Genomic DNA, 24756 nt, shown 5'->3' with positions numbered 1-24756 from the left:
ATATTGCCTGTGAAATCCTGCGCGCGGGAGCATCTATCCAAAGCGATCGATTGTGCAATGGCCAAAGATTCCACAATATCCAAGTTCTATCTATATATATAACATATATAATTGGCACCAGACCACCATCAAGCACGCCCTAAAAGCTTAAACAAACCAATACTTGTGAGGAATGAGGATCATGATATCTCCCACTATCTTCATCTTTTCTCTCCTCCTTTTCTCCTGCCATGCTGCTGTGCAGGACTTCTGTGTCGCTGACCTCGCAGCTCCTGAAAGCCCCGCAGGCTACGCTTGCAAAAAGCCTGCAGAGGTCACGGTGGCTGATTTTGTTTTCTCTGGCCTAGGCATTGCCGGAAACACCTCAAATCTTATTAAAGCTGCAGTCACCCCGGCATTTTCCACGCAGTTTCCTGGTGTGAACGGGCTTGGAATTTCTTTGGCTCGTCTGGACTTGGCGCCTGGTGGAGTTGTGCCATTCCACACACATCCTGGAGGTTCAGAAGTCCTACTTGTTTTGAAAGGAACAATCACCGCTGGGTTTGTTTCCTCAGCTAATAATGTTTACCTTAAAAATCTTCAGAGGGGTGACATCATGGCTTTCCCTAAAGGATTACTACACTTCCAAGTGAATTCCGGAGGTAGTCCAGCTGAAGCATATGCTAGCTTCAGTAGTGCAAGCCCAGGTCTCCAGATTCTGGACTACGTTTTGTTTGCAAACGATTTACCCACTGAATTGGTAGCAGCAACTACTTTCCTTGACATTCCTCAGATTAAGAAGCTTAAAGGCGTTCTTGGGGGTACAGGTTAAGGTCTCCAGAGATTTTCTGTCCCAATGGCTTCTTTGTTGTGATTGAGAAGCTGGTTCATAAGAGTAGGATTCTTCTAGTCAGTAGAAGTTTCTTGGTTTATTAATGAAAGAGTCATGTGAGTGGTCTTTGTATTGCTTGTAGAAGTTTGAATTGTATGCTTAGTACTGAGTATGCCTCTGATTTTTAAAGCAATTCTGTATTTCTGTTGAAGGAAAATTCCTTTGATGAAGCCAGATGAATAAATGCACGATCTGTGTTTTGTGTTATTCCAAATAAACCCAAAATAAGACGAAATACTTATCTAACATGCTCTAAGACAGCAAGTGGCAAGTTTTTGTGCAGCAATTGCTTAATAAATATTGACAATGAAATGCTGGGAGACCATTTTTTATGATCATATATAGTAGAAATATTGAGATGATTCTACCTCTGAAATCCATTTAAAACCATTGAACAGCATCAAATAACATGATAACCTTAACAGTTAATTACTTTGTGCTGTCCAAATTGAGTTCTTGACAGGTCATGTACGTGTGCCAACTGCCAAGAGCAATTAATTCCCTTGCACCTTCCATTTAGAATCAGAACTTCTCTTTCAACAGGCTCAAGAGTTGAACAGCGAGCAGTGATATAGAACAAAGTTTTTATTCAAGTTAGGTTAGAAGAATTTCGTTCACCTCAGTTTATAAAACTCTTTAAGTGTTCTTTAACATGTGTTGAGGATAGCTTTACATCAGCTTAATCAGATAAGGATAAGAAACTACCACCAGATAAAATAAAGGCAGCAAAGCAAAAACAGTGTTGGTCAAAGATAATGATAGAATACATGCATATGTGATAATGTTTCCATAAACTGTTGTTCTAGATATCAAACTCTTCTTGTATTAAGTATCCAAGAAGAATCAAACCATTCTTCCAATTGAGTGTTAAATTCTTTATGGTATCAAAGCAATTAAAGACAAATGTCTGATCTTATGGCCACATCTTCCTCAAACTCTTCAACCACTGGTGCAAAAAACTTTGCCCTCAACCTCTTCAACGACTGGTGCAAACAACAGTGTCCTGTCACTCTCACGAATTAATCTGAATCACCTTGTTTCTATCAAGCTGACCAAAGGCAATTAACTCTTTTGGAAAGCTCAAGTTTCTCCATATCAACATGTCCAACAACTCATGGGTTATATAGATGGGAGCATTCTTAGTCCTCCTAAGTTCTTCAGCATGCCCTCTGATCATGATGGTGCATCAAAAATGCCTCAATCCTGCATTTATATGGTATAGGAGGATCAAGTTATCCTTGGTGAATATTAATTAAATGATTTATAAAGACCTATTTAAAATTGCGGTGGCCGGGGTAATATAACTTTTGACTGTAGAAGTTTTGTGTGTACGTAGAGCTTTGCTAAAAAGTTGTTTAGTAGCTACTTGTTTAAAGGGCTTTGAAGCTGTTAAAATTGTTTGGAAACAAAACGTAAAAGGTGGTTTTAGAAGCAGAAAAGGACAAAAAAAGACTTCTAAAGTTTTTTTTTTTTTGTTATTTTATAGTATTTTTTTTTTATATTAAAATGATCGATTAAAATTATTATTATTTTTAATAATTTTGTAATAATTTAATTTCATACTTTTAACTCAAATTATGTAGTGAAAGTCCAACATTTTATTTTTTTGGTGCCTTAATTCAAATATTTTTGTAATATATATATCGTTGGATTAATTAAGATGACTGATGCATGTGAGCGAAACGTACGTATACCCAATAGCTAGCTAGCTAGCACCAAGACATTAATTAGTTGAAATTTATCAATACAATTGTTTTAACTCCTCTAATTACCTTTAAGCGACAAACTTCTTTGCAACAATTTACCTTTAGGTCCAGGTAAATCAATAAGCTAAGGTTAATCCGAGCAAATCAATGATGATCGGTCACGCCTTTGGTTATCAACCGATAATAATTAAACAACAAATTCTCAAATTTAAATATTTTACATGTTGGACTTAGCTCTTTAAATAAAAAAAAAAATTATAATATTAATTAAATAATTAATTTTATTTTTTATCCGAAGTTTAAGGTTTTGAGATTAATATTATTAACAGTACTGAGCACATCGATCAATTTCCTCTCCTTCGTAAGGAAACTTAACTCAGGTGGTCGGGCTTTCGACCTACATCTCGGCCGGAAGTAAGGCTTGCCTTAATTAGAATGCATGTTCTCTTCTCACTCAAAGGCACGAATCATGCAAATTGATTATCGATCAGTTATCAATTTTCCATGGCTACCATGCATTTAAAGTGCAGAGAAGACTTGCAGAGGATCCTAGCCTTTTAGCTGTCAAAATGTCTTCTTATGCCTTCGTTTCTTTCCCTCCCCATGTGCTCAGGGACCACATTTTGACGTTTCTCCGATCATCGATGGACATATATATCATACGGATTCACGCACTAATTGACTATTCTCAAGATCTCCCTTAATTTAGTCTGACAAGGTAAGCTACCTAGCTAGCTAGCATATGACGTACGTAACAAGCTTTTGGTTGAAGATCGAAAATCCTGGAGATTAATTTCAAGGAATCAGCTACATAGTCAAGCGTGTATTCATTATCTTCAGTCCAATAAAAGTTGTTTAATTAGGGCACACCTCCTCTATCTTTAATTACATCTCACTGCTATATGAACACATGCAGTACTAAGCACCGCCAATTCTATTGATATGTGAAAGAAAGAAAGAAAAAATTAAATAATAATATGTTAATTAAGTGATTAAATCAAATTATTTTATCAATTAAAAATTTTAAAATAATTAATGATTTAACAAAGTTAGCCTAATATGATCCATATAATAGAAGTTATATATAGACCCGAAACTGGAATTGAGCAGTAAAGAAAGTCTTTAGACTTGACTGACTCTAATTAAAACTCCTCGATCGAAGCAACGAATTCGTTTACAAATTAGGTGGAGGAGAAAAATCCCGCATTCCAAACAAAAAGAGACTTCTTGTCGTTATCCCAAAAAGAGATCACATCCGACATGCAATACAATAATTTACAGCTCGATGTCTGTCGTTTCTTCTTGCTCATGTTTGCCCGTGAAGTACTGCATGGGCGCATCCCAAGCCACCAATTGCAATGGCCAAAAGTTCCACAATATTATCCAAGTTCTATACATATAAGTGGCACCAGACCACCCTAAAAGCTTTAAAAAGAAAAAAACCATTATCTTCCATAATACAATACTTGTGAGGATGATATCTCCCATTATCTTCATCTTTTCTCTCCTCCTTTCTTCCTGCCATGCTGCCGTGCAGGACTTCTGTGTCGCTGACTTTACAGCTCCTGAAAGCCCCGCAGGTTACTCTTGCAAGAAGCCTGCAAGTGTCACGGTGGCTGATTTTGTTTTCTCTGGCCTAGGCATTGCCGGAAACACCTCAAATCTTATTAAAGCTGCGGTCACTCCGGCGTTTGCCACGCAGATTCCTGGTGTGAACGGGCTTGGAATTTCTTTGGCTCGTCTGGACTTGGCGCCTGGTGGGGTTGTGCCATTCCACACACATCCTGGAGGTTCAGAAGTCCTACTTGTTGTGCGAGGGAGAATCTGCGCTGGGTTTGTTTCCTCAGCTAATACTCTTTACTTTCAAACTCTTAAGAAGGGTGACATCATGGTTTTCCCAGAAGGATTACTACACTTCCAAGTGAATTCCGGAGGTATTCCAGCCATAGCATTTGCTAGCTTCAGTAGTGCAACCCCAGGTCTACAGATTCTGGACTTCGCTTTGTTTGCAAACAATTTACCCACTGAATTGGTAGCAGCAACTACTTTCCTTGACATTCCTCAGATTAAGAAGCTTAAAGGCGTTCTTGGTGGCACTGGTTAAGGTACTCTTCGGAGATCTACCAACAGGAAAGTCTTCAGAGATTGTGTCCCAGTGGTTTGTTTCTTTGTTGTGATTGAGAAGGCTCATAAGAGTAGGATTCTTCTTCTCAGTAGCAGTTTCTTGGTTTATTAATGAAAGAGTAGTCTTGTGAGTGGTCTTTGTATTGCTTCTAGGAGTCTTGAGTGGTCTTCTGACTTTTAAAGCGCGCACCAATACTGTGTTTCTGTTAATGGCAAATGCCTTTGATAAAGCAAGGTGAATAAATGCACGATCTGTGTTTTGTGTTATTCCAAATGGGAGCTATTTCCAAGCAATCCCAAAATAAGACTAAATACTTATCTAACAAGCTCTAACTTCTAAGACAATAACTCCTAGTGGTAGGTTTTCATTTACCAATTGCTGGAAGAGACCATTTTTTATGATCAAGTAGGAATATTGAGATGATTAATACTCTACCTCGGAATATTTGAATTTCAGATTTTGATATCATTCAACATCAAATAACATGATAATTAACCTTAACAGTTACTAATTTGTATTATCCAAATTGAGTTCTTGACAGCTCACGTGTGGCAACTGCCAAGAGCAATTCCCTTGCAATTTCCATTTAATTAGAATCAGAACGTCTGTTTTGACAGGCTCAAGATGATCAGTTGAACAGTGACAAATAACAGAGTTTTTCTTTAAATTAGATTAGAGTAATTTTCTCTAATACAATTCAAGGAAAAACTTCATTTATAACCCTCGATCTTTCATCACTTTTGTAATTATGATACCCATCTTTAAAAAGTATCAATTTAGGGTATCCATCTTTTACTTTTTTTTCAATTTCAACCATCTGTTAGAATTTTTCTTTAAATTCTGTCAAAATTTTCAAAATACCCCTTCTTCTTTTTAGGAAAAACAAAAAGAAAAAAATTGCAACGATTTAGGTGTTTGTCAGAATTTAACTGAATTTGCTAAAATATTCAGGCCTGAATCTTTGAAAAATTTTATAATTTTTTTTTTTAAAAAAATAAAAATAAACGCAGAGGTATTTTAGAAATTTTGATAGAATTTAACGAAAAATTCTAACAGAGGGTTGAAATTGAAAAAAAAAATTAAAAGATGTATATCCTAAATTGACACTTTAAAAATTGATACTTTAATCGTAAAAGTGATGAAAAATCAGGGATTATAAGTGAAGTTTTCCTCTAATTTAGTTTATAAAATTATCATGTATTCCTTGTGGATAGTTGTACATGCATCAACATCAGATAAGGATATAAGAAGCCACGGCCAAATAAAGATGTATCAACAAAGCCCAAGGAAATGGCAATCTAGAAGTATATTGTGACGTAAAAGATCTATTGGAAAGATCAAAGGCAGAGATTATGAGTTTTCAGTAGACCTAACATCTAATAACCCAAACAAAAGGCAAGAAAAACTAAGGGGGAAAAAAAAATAAAAAAGGTAACAAAGAGGAGATGGAGAAGAGGGGTACATGAGAGTTGTGGTTGGGAGGAGGGAAGAGTAGAAACTCGGATCTTCTACTTGACTGAGATCTAATGGGGGGAAGTTTGTTTTTGTTGAGAGCGAGGCATGAGAGAAAGATCAAGAGCTCTACGTTTTTTCTTTATTAATTAACAACCTATTTTCTAAGTAAATAAGCCTCAAAGAGATTCTCTACTCCCCCAAAGTAGAATATGCAGCGAAAATACGTGGCTTTTATTTTATTCTATCGATCAACAATAATCATATATTACAACAAAAGCATTTACTAAGAATAATCACATTAACTTAAATAAGTACATCCATATTCAATTATTATAATTCATTTAATAAGTAAATATGTGTCTCAATGTAATTATAAATATTCATTGGAAACATTAGGCTCACAATATAATTATTTAATTAGAAGCATGTATTTCAAGAATACTTGGTTTAATAAACATGTTGTATAATAAAAATTGTTAAACCGTTCCATAAACATTTACTTACCTTGAACGTTCATCCTCAATCCTGGACATCTCGAAAGCTTGACTTTACATTTTTGCAAATTACTTTCTAAATTTCTAATATTAGATATATTTCATACCTAAAATCCTAGTCTTACACGTGAAGTCATAGTCATGCGTCTTAAACCCTAATCATGATTAAAAATCCTAATTATACATCCCCTGCCTTCGTCGATTGATCGACGCTCTATCATTTGTATTAATACTAAAATTCCTCTATAAAACCCTAATCTGATGCGCAAGTAGTACTCTTATAATGATCTTAGATGCCCTAATATACATCATCTACCATGCACAAACATTTCCATCAATCCTGGCCACATACATTGCTTTTAAAAATATTTAAGGCACTAGCTTTTATTCTCGTAATCAAAATCTATCAACCATGGAAAAGTGTTTTGAAGTACTAAAATATGGATGTTTAGATAATGTTTCAACATAAAAAGGAAAGGAAAATGTTAGATTTACAACACCAATACAACAACTGTACAACAACCACTCATATGAGGATGGGCCCCACACACTAGGGCCCACCTTCATGTGAGGGGTTGTTGTGCAGTTGTTGTGATGGTGTAGTGTAAGAATCAAATCCCCTTTAAGCTTTAAGGAGAAAAACCTCCAAGAAATTCCTCTCTTTCTACTCCTTTCTCCCCCTCTTTCTCTCTCCAGGGATAATTGGGTCTCTAAAAATATGTGAAAATATGACCTAGGTTTAATCCTTGGTCTTTAAATAGGGCCCTTCCACGCTACATGTTCAAGAAATTTTTACCAAAACCATGCAAGTGGGCACTGATCAATCGGCATCGGTAGTACAGGAAATATCGTTCGATGGTCGTTGAACCTTAAAATTTTAGAACTCTTTTAACACCTTTGTGGAACACTTGTACATAGATGCATATATAAGTATATATACATTTTAAAGAAGTTTTTACACACCTTTTAAAATATTTGAAAGCCCTGTGGTTATACAATGACAATTATTTTAAAATAAGTTTCAACGTTTTAAGTGGGCTGTTACACACATACATTATCTTCAGTACAAAAAAGTTTATTTTGGGTGACTCTTCTATCTTTAAATATTCTCATTGCTATAAGAACACAAGCACCATCAATTCTCTTGATATTAAAAAAAAAAAAAAAACATTATAACCAATGAAGATCTTAAACAATAAGAATTGAATGGTGTTAGCTAGAGTATCTTTATAAATCTAATTATTTTTTTTAAAATAATTAGTGATTTAACATACTATATATCTAAAGTTCGAACCTAACTTCACATTTAAGCTTTTGTTAACAAATGGGACGAGTCCAAACTTAGCCTAATATGATGCATATAATAGAACTAATAGAAGTTATATATAGACCCGAAACCTGGGATTGAGTAGCAAGAAAGTGTTAGACTTGACTATAAGTCCCATTTGTTTCGGCGAGAAATGTTTTATATATTCTAGAAATATTTTTAGCCAAAAATATTTTTGAAAAGTGGTTATTTTTCATTGTTTGCTTGCAACCCAAAAAATGGTTCAAAAAATATTTTTCAGCGTTTCGCTTGTAAAAAAAATTGTCGAATACTTTTTACATTTTCATATAATCTGAGTTGCAAAGAAGCTAGAGAGTGGGATGGCGAAGAACAGCTACATATATAGGAAGAGAGTACGTGAAAATGGAAGGCCTTCGGATGTAGGATTAAGATCTAATACAATTGCATGTAATTTGGGTAGGCAATTTTGAAAGGGTCCGTGTGGGGCTCTCTCATAATTGCCTACCCAAAAATGTGGAGAGCGGTGAAAAATTGTTTGAGCAGATCGATAATCATCAAAAGCATAAACTATTTTATGACTTATGAATATAATTTTTCTCTCTCTCTCTCTCTCTCTCCTTCTTTTCTTTCTTTCTTTCTCTTTTTTCTTTTTTTTTTAAATGATTTAGTATTCACTACAAAAATCGCATGAAATAGTCACGTGCAGTTTGACACGTGTACAGTGTCGTACACGTGTCAAACATTTAGACACGTGTACTTTGACACGCGTATTACGCGTGTCAAATGTGCATGTTACAAACTGCACAGTTTGACACGTGTATCGGAATACGCGTGTCCAATTTGACACGTGTATTCCAATACACGTGTCAAAACATTTTGACACGCGTATTGGAATACGCGTGTCAAATTTGACACGTGTATTCCGATACACGTGTCAAAATGTTTTTAATTTAAAAAAAAACTAAATTCAGTTTTTTATTTAATTAAAATTTTTATTTAATTATTTAATTGTATTTTTAATTAAAAATAAATTTTTTATTGTTTTATAAAATTTATTTGGGTTAATTAAATTTTTTTTTGAATTTTTCAAATTTTGTAATTTTCGACCACAAATAACGCAGCATTTATTTTACCCAAAACCAACACGAAATCATACTACACAAACAAATAATTAATAACATATTCGTTAACAAGCAAATATTTACGAACAAAAAATAATTACACAAAATATCTACAAATCTGAAAGGCGTCTCTGCGAATCACGAGGTACCGTCCTAGGCGTGTTCTCGCCCACCGGCGATTGCTGCGCAATGAATGGTGTAGCGGGCGAAGGTGTAGCGACAGTGGAGTGCTGGCTCAGCTGTCGTCCAACAGGCGACAACGTACCAACCGTTGTCGAATTACCTGCAAATAATATAGACAATTAAAGTATATAATATTACTTGCAAAATTAAAGGGGTAATGAAAACAAATTGAAATTAATTTTGTCCTATACACAATATAAACCATACCTGCAGATGCACTACCAACGGACGACGTACTACCTACGTGTGCAGGAGAAGACTGATTACCAACACATGGTGTTGGTACTGCCATGGAGGACATGAAGACCTCCATCTCTCGCAAGCGCTGCTCTATGCCGTCGAACTGTTGCACGCGCTGCTCCAAACGGTCATTCCTCGCTCGCTCAGCATGTAGCTTCGCTTGCATCTCTTCCATCTTCCGAGACTGTTCGGCCCAATCCCGAGACGTCCCCTGAGATGGTCCCCCCTGTGACCGAGGCCTATATGAAAAACATGTCCCTCGAACAGGTGTGACGTTCGGGCCAACCTGCCGAACCCTCCCTGCATACTCAGGCCTCCCAATCGCCTGTTCGTAAGCGTCGTTCGGTGCCCAACGCACCGTGTCTGCGGAGACGCTTTGCGTGGCGGCTGGATCACTGGCTAAACTCTGCGTCATCCTCTCCTGTACGTCGTCAACATGAAAAAGTCATATATTGAATAATGACATATCACACATAATTTAAAAATATTAGTAAACTAAATCAGTAGCATACGCATAAGACCCGTGTACGGTCGTTCAGGAAAGTGCCGTCCTTCTTTGTGTGGGTCTTCACGAACGACGCGGCGCGAGTGGGGGGCGTGCCAGATGTACATGCCTGTCGTCATGCAGTTGACATATATAACAAACAGATAGCGATAAAAATAGTTTAAAGAAAAAGAAAAAGAAAAACAATTACCAACAAATATTAAAAACATAAACATATATATTTAATTACCTCCTCGTGATTAAATCTGGCATAACTTTTAGATCCCGCACAATGAGGTAGGTCATTCCGCTCCCGCAACCTCTTCATCCGTTCAGAGGTTGCCTACGCATTGAACATGAAAATAAACATGTAACAATTGACACACTTAAATTAAAACTAAAATTAAATGAACTGTTATTAAAAAATAGTTGACAATTTTTTGGCCTACATACGATTTTATGCTCTCTGCACCAATCTCTCAGCAGGAATTCTACATCTTCTGCATCATACTGCTCAAAAAATTTCTTCGGCATTCTCGCACGGATACTCTCGGGCGTGTCACCGTCTCCAATTCCTAGTTGGGTTTTGAACCTCGACTTCCACGAGCGGTGCTTACGTCCAATATCATTCCACGCCTCCTGTTGTGCCCTGCGCATGTCAACTGATACAGGTAGATAGAACTCCTCCTGCACATTTCAATCAAAGCATTATAGGTTTAAAAACTTCAACCTAAACATTAAGCTCAAGTTTAATTCAAATAAATAATTAAATTATATTCATAAACATACCATCAGTGCGTTCCACATTGCCTGCTTAATCTGCCTATTTACCCTCGCCCATTCGTCCCGCATGTGTATGTAGGACCCACTCCTGATCATCTTGCCCACTTCCCGCCGAAAACGATTGCAGGCTCGTCCTACAGGTTGTATAGCAGCATTGTACTGCAATACAACCTTCTTCCCCCTCGGGAGCACCCAGTTTCTCGCTGGGTCGTCAATCACCTCATAATAAATGGTCCCGTCTGGGTTGTACCCTAATGAAAAAATATATTCAACATTAATTTAATTGGTTAACACTAAATAACACACACACACATATATAAACAAAATGTAATCAAATAGTTATTTTTTTCCAAACCAAAAAAAATATTTTGGTAACATAATATGAGTTTTAAGGATGTCTACATATGTACTTACCCATCAACCGAATCTGCCCAGTCCCTATGTGCTGCGTCGCTGGGTCGCCTGCAACCTCCTCGCCAACCTCTCCGGCTGGTGGAGGATGCTGATCATCATCTGAATCCATACCCTGGGGGCTACCGGGGGCCAACTGATCGGTACCCAACATCGCAACGTCCTCCTCATGGGTAGTCTGGCTCCCCCCCACATCTGGCATCTGACTCTCACCGGAAAGCGGCATCTGACTCTCACCGGAAAGTGGCATCTGGCTCTCACCAGGTAACGGCATCTGCCTCTCTACATGCCCCGGGCCCTGACTCGCCCCTGATGCTGGCATCTGTCTCGGCCCCAAAATCTGGCCCTGCATCGCCGCCTGTGCCGGTATCTGTCCCAACCCCACAGCCGGCATCTGCATCTCCCCGGTCTGTGACAGTGGAAATCTACAATCCTGCGTCTCACTATCAGGGTTACACGTCATAGGTCGACTATACGTATACGGAAAGTACGGCGCATAACCCTGTGACCCCACCCCCTCTTGCACCCACCATCGATAGGCGTTACCCGGTTGGGTGAACCCTAACTAAAATAATGTCGGCGGCTCCGACAATGGAGAGCTGCCAACTCCAGCTGTGCTGGTCTGCCCGTGATCTGACGTGGGCACGGCCACCATACCCGGCAACAATGGTCTATAAGCCCCGTCTGGGTGGGGTGGCCACGCCGCAGTATATACTGGCGTCGAATCAGTGGGCGTGGTCATGGGGGGCACGGGTGGGCGAGGTGCCCGATATGCATAAGGATGGCGTCCCTGGTCCATCAATACCTGCGAATAAATGTAGACAAATTAATTAGAATATTTTTTGTAATATATTTTTAATGAATATGCAAATTATACAACGAAATTTGCATATAATAATAGAAACCCTTATTCAGTTCAAGCGAATTGTACAAACAATTTATATATCAGTCAAGTGTGTTGAGTTCAAGCTAATTATACTCACAAGAAATACATCAATCATTGTATCACGGGAGCTTCAATCGGATCAATGTCGGGCCTGTCGTACTCGAATTCATCATTCGTATCAGGTAGGTCATCAGTGGCTAGTACGAGCGGTACGCACTCATGGTAGGTTGTACCATCCTCATTACTCCCATCCCCCTGGCCAACGTCGTACACGTTGCGCGGTTTGGTCCTAACCGCACAAACCCAATTTGGGTTCCTTCCATCTTCGACGTAGAATACTTGATCCACCTGAGATGTAAGCACGTACGGCTCGTCCTGAATCAGTTCTCCCCTGTGGACGAGGTGATTGAAGTTGACAAACACTAGGCCATACTCGTCTATTGTGAATCCTCTTTCCATCGTGGGGTCTGCCCAATTGCACTTAAATAGGACGTACGTAGTCCTGTCATAGTACTCGACCTCAACTATATCGGTTAACTGCCCGTAGTACGTTTCGCCTTCAACGGTAGGAACACATACGCCGCTGTTCTGAGTCCTCCTTCCCACATCATGGGCAAGCGTGCGAAACAATTTCCCATTTACCACGTACCTGTTGTACTTGACCGCTGTCTCCTTCAGCCCTCTACAACGCATAACCAAGTTGTGGCCCAATTCCTCCCTACGTTGATCGTCAAGGCCATCGACCTATGTTATAATTACAAATATTAAACACGTGTATTGGGTAATTATATTGAACCCGCATAACTTTATCCAACTTAAAAATTACAACTATTTCCTTACATATGCAGGGTACCATTCGCAGAACTGCTCATGATGTTCTGCTTCAATAAGAGCCTCCGTAATGCGACCTCTAGTGCATGATCGCCTAAGCGCGTCTTTGTGCATCCTACATTCAGCGTATACAATTATGTAGTAAAATCAATTAGATGCGTTATTCGAATTTTGTTAAATATATAAACACTACTTACGTCCGCAAATTGTGAAACTCTTCAGAGTTGAACACAATATAACGATGAATCTGGTGCATTATCAACCGGTTCAGGGTAACACGCGTGCCCGCCCCCTTGGATCCATCAGGATTCCTCTGAGGTCTGTTGTGGAATGTTGGTGCGTTATTCAGATACCTTGAACAGAACGTTACCAGCTCGGTCGCTATGTACCCCTCCGCAATGCACCCCTCAGGAGCCGCTTTATTGCGCACAGTAGACTTGAAATGCCCCAGACTCCTGGTGTACACACATACACGACAATTTAATTGTCGTCAATTATGGTTACATTTAAATCAAATTATATATTTACATATTACGCTGAATTTTACCTCTCTGCCGGGTACATCCATCTATACTGCACGGGTCCGCCGAGTCTACACTCGCGCACAAGATGCACGACCAAGTGGACCATGCTCGTAAAAAACCCTGGAGGGAATATCTGTTCTAGTTTGCACAAAGTGATACAGACGTCACCCTGCAGTCGGTCCATATCTTCTTGTGATAGCTTTGTTGAGCATATGCCTCTAAAAAATGCCGAAATCTCCACAAGAGGTCTAACAACTTTATCAGGCAATGACTTACGCAGTGCAATTGGAAGAAGCTGTTGCATCAGTATGTGGCTATCGTGGCTCTTCAACCCGGAAATTGTACGGTCCTTCAGCCGAACACATCGTGAAATGTTCGAGGCGTATCCGTCCGGGACCCTCACATTTCGAAGAACCTTCAGAAAACTTTCTTTGTCCTCTCTAGTCATGGTGTGACAGGCAGCGGGAATATACGTTTTACCATTGGCGGCCGTGAACGGATGCAACTTAGGTCTCAACCCCATTTCCTGCAAGTCCAGCCGAGCTGCCAAGTTGTCCTTCGTTTTCCCTTTTATATCCAAAATAGTGCCAAGTATATTGTCCATGACATTTTTCTCTATGTGCATAACATCAAGATTGTGCCGAAGCAAATTGTCTTCCCAATACGGCAATCTGAAAAATATACTTTTCTTCTTCCATATAACATCGGAACTCCCTGCACCCTTCTTCCGCTTCTTCCGTTTCTTCTTCTTACCCGCGGTCTCATCCCCAAACGCAACTCCGTCCAACTGTTGGAGAACCTCGTATCCGCATGGCACAATCGGGGCGCTGTCAAATTCTTCAGTACCGTCAAATGTCTTCCTGTTAAGCCGCCACAGATGTTCAGGCGGCAGATATCTCCTGTGCCCCATATAGCAAAATTTGCATCCGTTCTTTAAGCGTATAGAACGCGTCGATTGCATACAGCAAGGACATGCCTTCGCACCCCTGTTAGGCCAACCAGATAAATCTGCATACGCTGGAAAGTCGTTTATCGTCCACATCAACTGAGATCGCATAATAAAATTTTCCTTCTTTGAAGCATCGAATGTTCGTACCCCTACATTCCACAGTTCCAGCAACTCATCAATCAATGGCTGAAGGTAAACATCAATATCCATACCTGGTGAGCTCGGTCCAGGGATAACCATGGAAAGGATGAAGGACGACTGTTTCATGCACATCCAAGGTGGCAAATTGTACGGCACAAGCATTACGGGCCATGTGCTGTGGGATGTGCTCATGTTCCCAAATGGATTAAATCCATCTGCTGTCAAACCAAGCCGGACGTTCCTACTCTCTGCCATAAAATCTGGGTGTAAAATATCAAACGATCTCCATGCCTCACCGTCGGCCGGGTGCCTCAATACGCCATCCCTAGTGCGGCCTTCTGCATGCCATCTCATATGGGGCGCAGTATGCTCAGACATGAATAACCTCTGCAACCGTGGGATGAGTGGAAACCACCTCAAGATCTTCACCGGGCGTTTTTTTCTCGCTGATATGATCTCACCATCATCATCTACATGTGTATCAGCCCTCCACTTAGACTCTCCACATACGGTACATGAATCTAATTCTTTATTGTCTTTCCAGAATAACATACAGTCATTACGGCACGCCGGAATCTTCTCATACCCCAGACCCATGCCACTTAGGAACTTTTTCGCCTCATACGTGTTATCTGGCAATGCCTCATCGCAAGGAGGCAACAACTGATTGATGAATTCGAGAATGTCTGAAAATATCTTGTTACTAATACCTCCAACGCACTTCAAGTTGTACATGTGTACAGTAGCACTCAATTTACTGTGCTTCGTACCAGGGTGAAGGGGCTTCTCGGCAGTCTTTAACAGCTCTTGGTACTTCAATGCGTCCCCGCACGAGGTATCTTCATCAACTTGTTGCGGAAGAGTACTGACCCCTTCAGGAACATCGTGCACGCCGAAGGCGTCACGCAACATGGCGTGCATGTTATCATCCTGTTCCACGGCGACACCCTCCTGTTCTGTGACATGATCACCATGTTCAGTGCTACGGTCAGCGGCCTCTGTGCCACTGTGATGACTCGAACACTGACCAGGAATAGCGGAACCAGTCGTAGTCTCACCGTGCATATACCACAAATTGTATCCCGGATTCATCCCCCGACCTCCAGTCAGGTGGGCAAGAACGTACTCAGGAGTGTGACGCTGGTTATTTCGACAATACTTGCATGGGCAGTAAATTTTTCCATCGCCGGCCGTACAATTACTAACGGCAAATGCCACAAACGCCCTACACCCATCGTTATACCGTGTCGTACCCCTAGGTGTTGACATCCAAGACTTGTCCATGTTTATCTGTATAGGGTTAAGAGGACAAGACAAATCATACGGCTTACAGTATAAACGTGTACAAATATATTTCATTTTTTATTTTTAAGGGTTTAGGGTTAGGGTTATGGTTTGTTAGGGTTTAGGGTATTTTTTGTTTTGAAAGTGTAGGATTATTTTATGTAGGGTTTTAGTTTTTTTTTTAGAAAGTGTAAGTGTTTTTATTTTTTTTATTCTTTTAAAGGGTTTAGGGTTAGGGTTTGTTAGGGTTTAGGGTTAGGTTTTATTTGTTTCTTTAAAAGTGTAGGATTTTGTTTTTTTATTTTTAAGGGTTTAGTGTTAGGGTTTAAGGTTTAGGGTTAGGGTTTTTTTCCTAGAAAGTGTAGGAATTTTTTTTTTTTTTCGGTTTAGGGTTAGGGTATTTTTTTAGAAAGTGTAGGTTATTTTTTTTTTTAAGGTTTAGGGTTTAGGAGTTAGGGTTTAAGGTTTAGGGTTAGGATTTTTTTCCTAGAAAGTGTAGGTTATTTTTTTTTTAGGGTTTAGGGTTTAGGATTTAGGGTTTGTTAGGGTTTAGGGTTTAGGGTTTAGGGTTTAGAGTTTACGGTTAGGGTTTGTTAGGGTCTAGGGTCTAGGGTTAGGGTTTAGGGTTTTAGGATTTTTTTTTTTTAAGCGATTAGGGTTTAGGGTTGTAGGTAAAAATTTTTTTTTCAAGGGTTTAGGGTTTAGGATTTAGGGTTTTTTTTTTTTAAGCGATTAGGGTTTAGGGTTTAGGGTTTTAGGGTTTATGGTTTAGGGTTTAGGGTTTGTTAGGGTCTAGGGTTTAGGGTTTTAGGTTTTTTTTTTTTTTAGGGTTTAGGGTTTAGGGTTTGTTAGGGTCTAGGGTCTAGGGTTAGGGTTTAGGGTTTTAGGTTTTTATTTTTTAAGGGTTTAGGGTTTAGGGTTTTAGGTAAATTTTTTTTTTTTAAGGGTTTAGGGTTTACGATTTAGGGTTTTATTTTGGTTTAAAGCGATTAGGGTTTAGGGTTTAGGGTTTTAGGGTTTAGGGTTTGTTACGGTTTAGGGTTTAGGGTTAAGAGTTTTTTTTAAGAAAGTGTAGGAATCTTTTTTTGTAAGGATTTAGGATTAGGGTTTAGGGTTTTCGTTTTTTTTTTCGAAAGTGTAGTAAGTTTTTATTTTTTTTAAAGGGTTTAGGGTTTTATTTTATTCTTTTTATAAGAGTTTAGGGTTTGTTAGGGTTTAGGGTTTAGCAGTTTAGGTTTTTTTTAGAAAGTGTAGGATTTTTTTTTAGGGCTTAGGGTTTAGGGTTTAGGGTAAGGGTTTTTTTTTAGAACGTATAGGATTCAAAGTTTATTTAAGGGTTTATTATTGTGTTGGTTTTATGGTTATGATTTTAGGATATAAAGTTTATATATGCATATGAGAGAAATTTTAGTATTTTTTTTTTTGAGTTTTTTTATCCGAAGATACCAAATTCTTCTTATAAATCTGTAGTCTCTTCACATGAATAGTTAACGTTAAAAATGGAAGATAAAAAACAAATTCGTCGCAATTGATGATTTATGACGTTTGTTTTAAGGTTTTTTTTACGAATATGATTGTAAATGGTGGACAGTGGAATATTTGTTTTTTTTGTTTTTTTTTTCCCGAAAATACCACAATTTATATATATTAGTAGCACAATTTATTTTCCCCACAATTTATATATATTCATAGCACAATATGTTGATTATAATTTTGTATTTTAATTTTACTTTGCCATTATTGCTCACGATCATATTTTTATAAAATTAAGATGATAGCGGATATTTTTTCTTTTTGCCACTTCATAAAAATACCAAAATTCACAATAGCACATTAAATCCATAGTAGCACACTAAAATATATCTCAAATATCCTCACATCAAGAGTTTTTTAAAAAAAAAAATTAAATATAATCACCAATAAATTCCATATTTCCATATTCCATATTTTCCATATTTCCACCAACTAGACAATGATTCAGTAATAAAAAATCAGTAATAAAAAATCTACAAGTATATATTCCATATTTCCACAAACTAGACAATGAAAAAAATTATACAAATATCACAAAAAAAATTAATAAAATATACAAACTTATAGCAAAAAATTCAAAACAAAAATAAAAATAACTCACAGTGATTTTTGTAGTGCAAGCTTGTACGTGTACCTGGAATTTTTGACAGAAAAAAAAAAAAAAAAAAAATTAAAGCTGAAAATGTTAGAACAGATATGCACTGTAAACCGAGAGAGAGAGAGAGAGAGAGAGAGAGAGAGAGAGAGAGAGAGAGAGAGAGAGAGAGAGAGAGAGATTGAGAAGATGAGTGAGAGTGAGAGGAAGTGGAGGGAATACCTTGAACGGACGCGAGGGCTGTGGTGGGCGGGGGACAGTGGCGAGAGCTGAGAGAGAGAGAGAGCTAGAGAGAGAGAGAGAGAGAGAGAGAGAGGGCCGGTACCGGACAGTACTGGCCGGAACGGGAGGTGAGAGAGCTAGGGAGAGCGAGAGAGAGGGAGGGTCGCCGGCAGAGAGCACCGGAATGGGCTGTCGCCGGCCAGAGCTCGACGGAGAGAGAGAGAGAGAGAGAGATAGAGTGAGAGAGAGAGAGATTTACGTAAGAAATGGGTAGCTTCCTCTGGAAGCTACCCATTTCTTTTATATAAATTAAATATAAAATTTAAAATTTAAAATATATTTAAAAAGTATATAATTTGAATAATATATAATTTAAATATAATATATAAAGCTAAATTATATCCTAAGATTGGCCAGGTGGCGCGCAGGAGAACTCCCGCGCAGTACCTGGCCAATCAATTGGACACGTGTACGTAGTACACGTGCCCAATTGGGGACGTGTATGTAAATACACGTCTCCAAATGTCATTTTTTTTATTTTTTTTAATATATTATATATATATATATTTAATATATTATATATATTTTATATAAACCCATGCAACCCATAACGTGTATGCACTGCATGTACTGCATGTACACATTGCTAAACCCTAAGACCTAAAACTAAAACATAAACTATAAATTAAAACTAAATATAAACCCTAAATTTAAATCATGACACTAAGTATAAGTATATATACTATACTACCATAACCCTAAGTATATGTACTATATATTATTTTGAATTTTAAAATGGCGGCGCGCGGGAGACGTGTAAGTAAAATACACGTCCCCCATTGTAGAAATTGTATGTAATTAAAAAAAATAATTATATATATATATATATATATATATATATATATATATATATATATATATATATATATAATTTAACAACGTAAAAAATTGTTAGGGTTTAGGGTTTTAGTTTCTTAGGGTTTAGGGTTTAGGGTTTAAGGTTAGGATTTTTGTTTTTAGTGTTACGAATTTTTTTTTTAGAAAGTCTAGGATATTTTTGTTTAAGGGTTTATGGTTTAGGGTTTAAGGTTAGGATTTTAGTTTTTAGTGTTAGGGTTTCTTTTTTTAGAAAGTGTAGGTTTTTTTTTTTCTTAGGGTTTAGGGTTTAGGGTTCGTTATGGTTTAAGGTTAGGGTTTGGTTTTAGAAATTGTAGGATTTTTTTTATTTTTTTTGTTTTTTTTTAAGGATATAGGATTAGGGTTTAGGGTTTAGGGTTTTACTTTCTTAGGGTTTAGGGTTTAAGTTTATGATTTTTGTTTTTAGTGTTAGGAAAAAAAATTTAACAAAGTGTAGGATATTTTTGTTTAAGGGTTTAGGGTTTAAGGTTAGGAATTTTGTTTCAGTGTTAGGGTTTCTTAATTTAGAAAGTGTAGGGTAATTATTTTTTTAGGGTATAGGGTTTAAGGTTTAAGGTTAGGAATTTTGTTTTTAGTGTTAGAGTTTCTTTTTTTAGAAAGTGTAGGATATTTTTGTTTAAGGGTTTAGGGTTTAAGGTTAGGAATTTTGTTTTAGTGTTAGGGTTTCTTTTTTTTGAAAGTGTATGATATTTTGTTTTTTTAGGGTATAGGGTTTAAGGTTTAAGGTTAAGAATTTTGTTTTTAGTGTTAGGGTTTCTTTTTTTAGAAAGTGTACGATATTTTTGGGGTTTAGGGTTTAGGGTTTAGGGTTTAAGGTTAGGACTTTTGTTTTTAGGGTTTAGGGTTAGGGTTTTTAGGGTTTGAAAGTGTAGGAATTTTTTATTTTTTAGGGTTTAGGATTTAAGGTTTGGGGTTTAGGGTAAGGGTTTTTTTTTAAGAACGTGTACGATTCAGAGTTTATTTAAGGGTTTATTATTGTGTTGGTTTTATGGTTATGATTTTAGGATATAAAGTTTTGGGATACAGTTTTTGTTTTGTTTTAAGAGTTGAATGTTCTTTATTTAAAAAACAAAAACAAATACGGGTTTAGGGTATTTCTTCTTTTTATAAAAAGGGTTTATTGTTCCGTGTTTAGGGTTAGGGTGTTAGGGGATATTTTTTAAAAAGGGATAATTGCACCGGAGGTCCCTGTGGTATACCATAATTATTTTTCACTCCCTATGGTTTAAAAAGTTCACTGAAGGTCCTCGTGATATGCAATAATTACAAATCGATCCCTGGCGTCAAATTCTGTTAAAATTTTTAACAGATTCCGTCAAATGCCACGTCAGCGCCACGTGTCGTCATCTTATTGGTGACACGTGGCGCTGACATGTCTAATTTTAATAAAATAATATAAATTTATTAAAAAATAAATTAAAAATACTTATTTTTTTAAAAAAAAAAAACAAAAAACAAAAAAAAAAAAGAAAAAAACAAAAATAGGAAAGGGATGGCCTGGCCACCCCCAAAAGGGGTGGCCAGGCCACCAACAGCCCATGGGGGTGGCCGCGCGCCACCCCCAGAGGCCGCCGGCGGTGGCGCGCGGCCACCCCCAGTGGCCGGGGGTGGCGCGCGGCCACCCCCAAGGCCCAGGGGGTGGCCTTCGGGCCACCCCTAGATCTTCTAAGGGTGGCCCGATGGCCACCCCCGGCCACTGGGGGTGGCCGCGCACCACCCCCAGAGGCCACCTGGGGTGGCGCGCGGCCACCCCCAGTGGCCGGGGGTGGCCATCGGGCCACCCTTAGTAGATCTAGGGGTGGCCCGAAGGCCACCCCCTGGGCCTTGGGGGTGGCCGCGCGCCACCCCCTGCAGCCACTGGGGGTGGCGCGCGGCCACCCCCAGTGGCTGGGGGCGGCCAGGCCACCCCCAAAGGGGTGGCTGGGCCACCCCTTCAGCTTTTTTTTTTTTTTGTTTTTTTTTTTGAATTTTTTTTATAAAAAAATAAGTATTTTTATTTATTTTTTAATAAATTTATATTTTTTATTACGATAGACACGTGTCGCCATCTTATTGGCGACACGTGGCGCTGACGTGGCATTTGACGGAATCTGTTAAAAATTTTAACAGAATTTGACGCCAGGGATCGATTTGTAATTATTGCATATCACGAGGACCTTCAGTGAACTTTTTAAACCATAGGGAGTGAAAAATAATTATGGTATACCACAGGGACCTCCGGTGCAATTATCCCTTTTAAAAAAATGGTTTAGGGTTAGGGTTAGGGTTTTTGTTTTGTTATAGGGTTTGGGCACGTGTACTGAGTACACGTGTCCAATCCGGGACGTGTATTTAAATACACGTCCCGAAATGTATTTGCATGCATAAAAAAAAAAAATATATATATATATATATATATATATATATATATATATATATATATATAATTTAACCACATAAAAAAAAAATATAAACCCATGCAGCCTGAAATGTATATACCGTACATATAGCTAAATAAAAAATAAAAACTAAAACCTAACCATAAAATTAAACTCTAACCCTAAGTGCATAGACTATATATAGCTATAAACTACAATCCTAATTAATGGTACGTATTGTATATAGTCATAAACCCTAACCCTAATCCTCGTGATTTAATATATATATTTAAAAGTATACAATAATAACACATGAAAAATATATTGACATTATTATTCATAAAATGTAAAATCAATTAAATCATAACCCATAGCTTTAAGTGTATATATTATATATACCTATACAACATAAAACCCTAACCCTAAGTGTATATACTATATATAGCGATAAACCTTAACCCTAAGTATATACTATATATAGCTATAAACCCTAACCCTAAGTGTATATACTATATATAGCGATAAACCCTAACCCTAAGTATGTATACTATATATAGCTATAAATCATAAGTTTAAGTGTATATACTATATATATCGGTTTTATTTAATTTTGAACTGCTCATGATTTAATATATATATATATATTTAAAAGTGTACAATAATGAAACGTGAAAAATATATTGACATTATTATTCATTAAACGTAAAATCAATTAAATTATAATTCATAGCCCTAAGTGTATATATTATATATACCTATAAACTCTAAAACCCAAACCGTAAGTGTATATACTATATATATCGATAAACCATAATCCTAAGTATATATACTATATATAGGTATAAACCCTAGCCCTAAGTGTATATACTATATATAGCTATAAACCCTAACCCTAAGGGTATGTACTATATATAGCCATAAACCCTAAATGTATATATGTACTATATGAGGGACTAAACTATAAGTATTTAATTCATTATGTAGCGCAGAATTCTAAAAATAATTGCAATTACTATATATAGCCATAAATAAAAAGGTTACTGTATATAATTTCTAAACCGTTTACATGCATGCATATCTATATATATAGTATTAATTATAGGTTTTTTAACTTTGTTATGTTTAAATTTTTTTTTTTTTGTTTCTAAACGTAGATGGTGTACAAAACTGAACCCTAATTTGAACTATTTGGTTTAATTAGATATATAGCACCAAATTTGGTTAATTATGTATATAGTACAATATAGTATACTATATACATATAAATAAAGAACCTAAAAAGTATAAATTTCAAATATAAAATTTACATATAGCATATACTTTTCAAACTTAATTTTATGTGTATAAGTTATGTACACCGTATTTTCAAAGATTTGTATAATTAATAAGATAATGAGTTTAATTTTTTTTTTTAATTTTAAAAAATTAATACAACACTGATTTTTTTTTTTAATGTTTATTTTGGCAAAAAATACCAATTTGCCACGTGTAAAAATACACGTGTGCAAGTGGACACGAGTATAAAATACTCGTGTCAAACTGGACACGTGTCTTAATACACGTGTCCATTTGGACACGAGTATTTTATACTCGTGTCCACTTGCACACGCGTATAAAATACACGTGTCCAATTGGACACGTGTATTTCATACGCGTGTCCATTTTTGACGCTTGCACAATTTGACACGTGTCACTTGTGACACGTGTCAAATTTGACGCGTGTCTACAGTAATGGGTACTGTAGACACGTGTCAAACTGCAGCGATTTTTGTAGTGATTGTACCCATTAAAAACTGAAGCAAATTACAACCATACAGGTAGCTGAACCAGCTAGCCTAAAGCAACGACACTACATAAAGTATCCGACACCAACATTACAAATTAAACATCGATCACACTTACAGAACATCAAAACTATCACAGATCGACGTCTGTGATTCTGGTTCAATCGCCAAACAAACCAACAACATACGAACTCAAACAACTATCAATCAAAATACTAGCTCCTCTGTAATATTCCAATTACAGCAAAGAAGCAAGTTATATATCCTCATTCCTTTAAAACTTACTCTTTCCCAAGATTCTGGTTCGTTTGCACCACCCAATAGATATGCCTCAAAATCTGCTCCTCTCTGTTTTTTGGCGACTACCATGCTTAATTTCATTCATGTTCTTCCAGAGGTTATAGACAGTGGCGCGCACCCGGCCAAACCCAATCTGCAAATAATAGTCACCTAGTTTATTTTCAAAAGAGTGCTCTAAATAAATTTCCACCAAATCATCTGAAGGAGCAGGCTGCCACATCCAAGAACAATTGCTCAAGACTGACGATAATCTTGCATCAATAAATTAACTGTGAGCATCATAAATGATCCGATAGCTGGGATGCCAATTGTCCAGCCACATGTGTATATCCCATCCATCTCCAACCTCAAAACTTCAAAAACCTTCTAACACTATATATCCCTAGTATTTAAAAGCTTCCTCCAACTCCAAAGTGCGGAGATGCCTATCCTCCGATCCAAAAGCTTCTCCCTCTAAGAAGGATGGCATTTACCCAAACTACCCAAATAGAACCGACATTAACAAATAAATTCCAGATATAGCACATGACAGAGGCACTATTCCATGGCCATTGAACCAATTTTTTCAACCCCAAGCCCCCTTCTCTCTTGGATAACAAAGAGAATCCCAAGCAACCTTAGCCTTGGAATTCCCTTCATCTTTCCAATTCCAACCGAAAACATTTCCATAATAATAAATATTTTATGTCGTGCCAAATCCTAAAAAAAAAAATTAGAGAAATGCTAGATCTTGTTCTAACGTCTTTTTGGTATCCTTCTTAATGTCGTATATTTAAATTTTTTGCTTAAAAAATTACGTCTTGTAAGTCACATTGTCAGATAATTTTTTTTTCTTATTAAATCTATGTTATCCAAAAGACATTAAAAAGATGCTAAAAAGAGTTCTGGTTCTTTCTGGCATCTCTCTCTATTTTAAGCGAAAACAAACTGGACTAATTCAAAGTCCTCGACAAGCAACGAATTCGTTTACAAAGGCATGCAAACCAATAGATATTTCTCTCTCTTCCCGCATTCCAAACAAAAAGAGACTTCTTGTCGTTATCCAAAAAGACAGCCCAATGTCTATCGTTTAATTCGATCTTCTTGCGGTTGCCCGTGAAATCCTGCATGCATGGCCGCGTTCCAAAGCGACCAATTGCCATAGCCAAAACTTCCACAATATTATCCGATTATGTTCTATATATATATATATATATATATATAAGTGGCATCAGACCACCATATTCAAGCACACCCAAAAAGCTTTTTTTAGAAAAAAAAAAAACTTATAC

General features: G+C 37.3%; 4 protein-coding genes across 4 annotated transcripts; 2 read left to right on the top strand and 2 right to left on the bottom strand.

Moving 5' to 3' along the window:
* LOC133858030 (auxin-binding protein ABP19a-like) lies at window positions 1–1078 on the top strand. The gene has a single exon (XM_062293442.1). It carries the CDS (start codon window positions 173–175, stop codon window positions 809–811), a length of 639 nt encoding a protein of 212 aa, XP_062149426.1. The 5' UTR covers window positions 1–172; the 3' UTR covers window positions 812–1078.
* A 2918-nt stretch (window positions 1079–3996) lies between these two features.
* On the top strand, window positions 3997–4968 carry LOC133858110 (auxin-binding protein ABP19a-like). Its single transcript, XM_062293557.1, has one exon. The coding sequence runs from the start codon at window positions 4052–4054 to the stop codon at window positions 4679–4681; it is 630 nt and encodes a 209-aa protein (XP_062149541.1). The 5' UTR covers window positions 3997–4051; the 3' UTR covers window positions 4682–4968.
* Window positions 4969–9155: 4187 nt separating this feature from the next.
* Window positions 9156–10267, bottom strand: LOC133857840 (uncharacterized). Its single transcript, XM_062293193.1, has 4 exons — window positions 10218–10267; window positions 9996–10097; window positions 9451–9904; window positions 9156–9343 (listed from the first exon to the last, which is right to left on the bottom strand). Exons 3-4 carry the CDS (start codon window positions 9896–9898, stop codon window positions 9171–9173), a joined length of 621 nt encoding a protein of 206 aa, XP_062149177.1. The 5' UTR covers window positions 9899–9904; window positions 9996–10097; window positions 10218–10267; the 3' UTR covers window positions 9156–9170.
* A 1489-nt stretch (window positions 10268–11756) lies between these two features.
* Window positions 11757–14252, bottom strand: LOC133856890 (uncharacterized). The gene is made up of 4 exons (XM_062291939.1): window positions 13076–14252; window positions 12888–12993; window positions 12145–12791; window positions 11757–11966 (listed from the first exon to the last, which is right to left on the bottom strand). Exons 1-3 carry the CDS (start codon window positions 13132–13134, stop codon window positions 12159–12161), a joined length of 798 nt encoding a protein of 265 aa, XP_062147923.1. The 5' UTR covers window positions 13135–14252; the 3' UTR covers window positions 11757–11966; window positions 12145–12158.
* Between the last annotated feature and the right edge of the window lie 10504 nt (window positions 14253–24756).

The sequence above is a fragment of the Alnus glutinosa genome, chromosome 14 (genome assembly GCF_958979055.1).
Source record: "Alnus glutinosa chromosome 14, dhAlnGlut1.1, whole genome shotgun sequence".
Taxonomy (NCBI): domain Eukaryota; kingdom Viridiplantae; phylum Streptophyta; class Magnoliopsida; order Fagales; family Betulaceae; genus Alnus; species Alnus glutinosa.
The sequence above is the reverse complement of the archived record's forward strand: the minus strand, read 5'-3'. Positions and strand labels throughout refer to the sequence as shown.

Bases quoted from the DNA above. Each gene is read 5' to 3' on its own strand.
- LOC133858030 (XM_062293442.1), top strand. From the start codon at position 173: ATGAGGATCATGATATCTCCCACTATCTTCATCTTTTCTCTCCTCCTT.
- LOC133858110 (XM_062293557.1), top strand. From the start codon at position 4,052: ATGATATCTCCCATTATCTTCATCTTTTCTCTCCTCCTTTCTTCCTGC.
- LOC133856890 (XM_062291939.1), bottom strand. From the start codon at position 13,134: ATGCACCAGATTCATCGTTATATTGTGTTCAACTCTGAAGAGTTTCAC. The intron at 12,994-13,075 runs GTAAGTAGTGTT...CGCTGAATGTAG, and splicing joins GAGTTTCACAATTTGCGGAC to GATGCACAAAGACGCGCTTA. The intron at 12,792-12,887 runs GTAAGGAAATAG...ATTATAACATAG, and splicing joins GCGAATGGTACCCTGCATAT to GTCGATGGCCTTGACGATCA.
- LOC133857840 (XM_062293193.1), bottom strand. From the start codon at position 9,898: ATGACGCAGAGTTTAGCCAGTGATCCAGCCGCCACGCAAAGCGTCTCC. The intron at 9,344-9,450 runs GTATGGTTTATA...TATTATTTGCAG, and splicing joins CGTTGGTAGTGCATCTGCAG to GTAATTCGACAACGGTTGGT.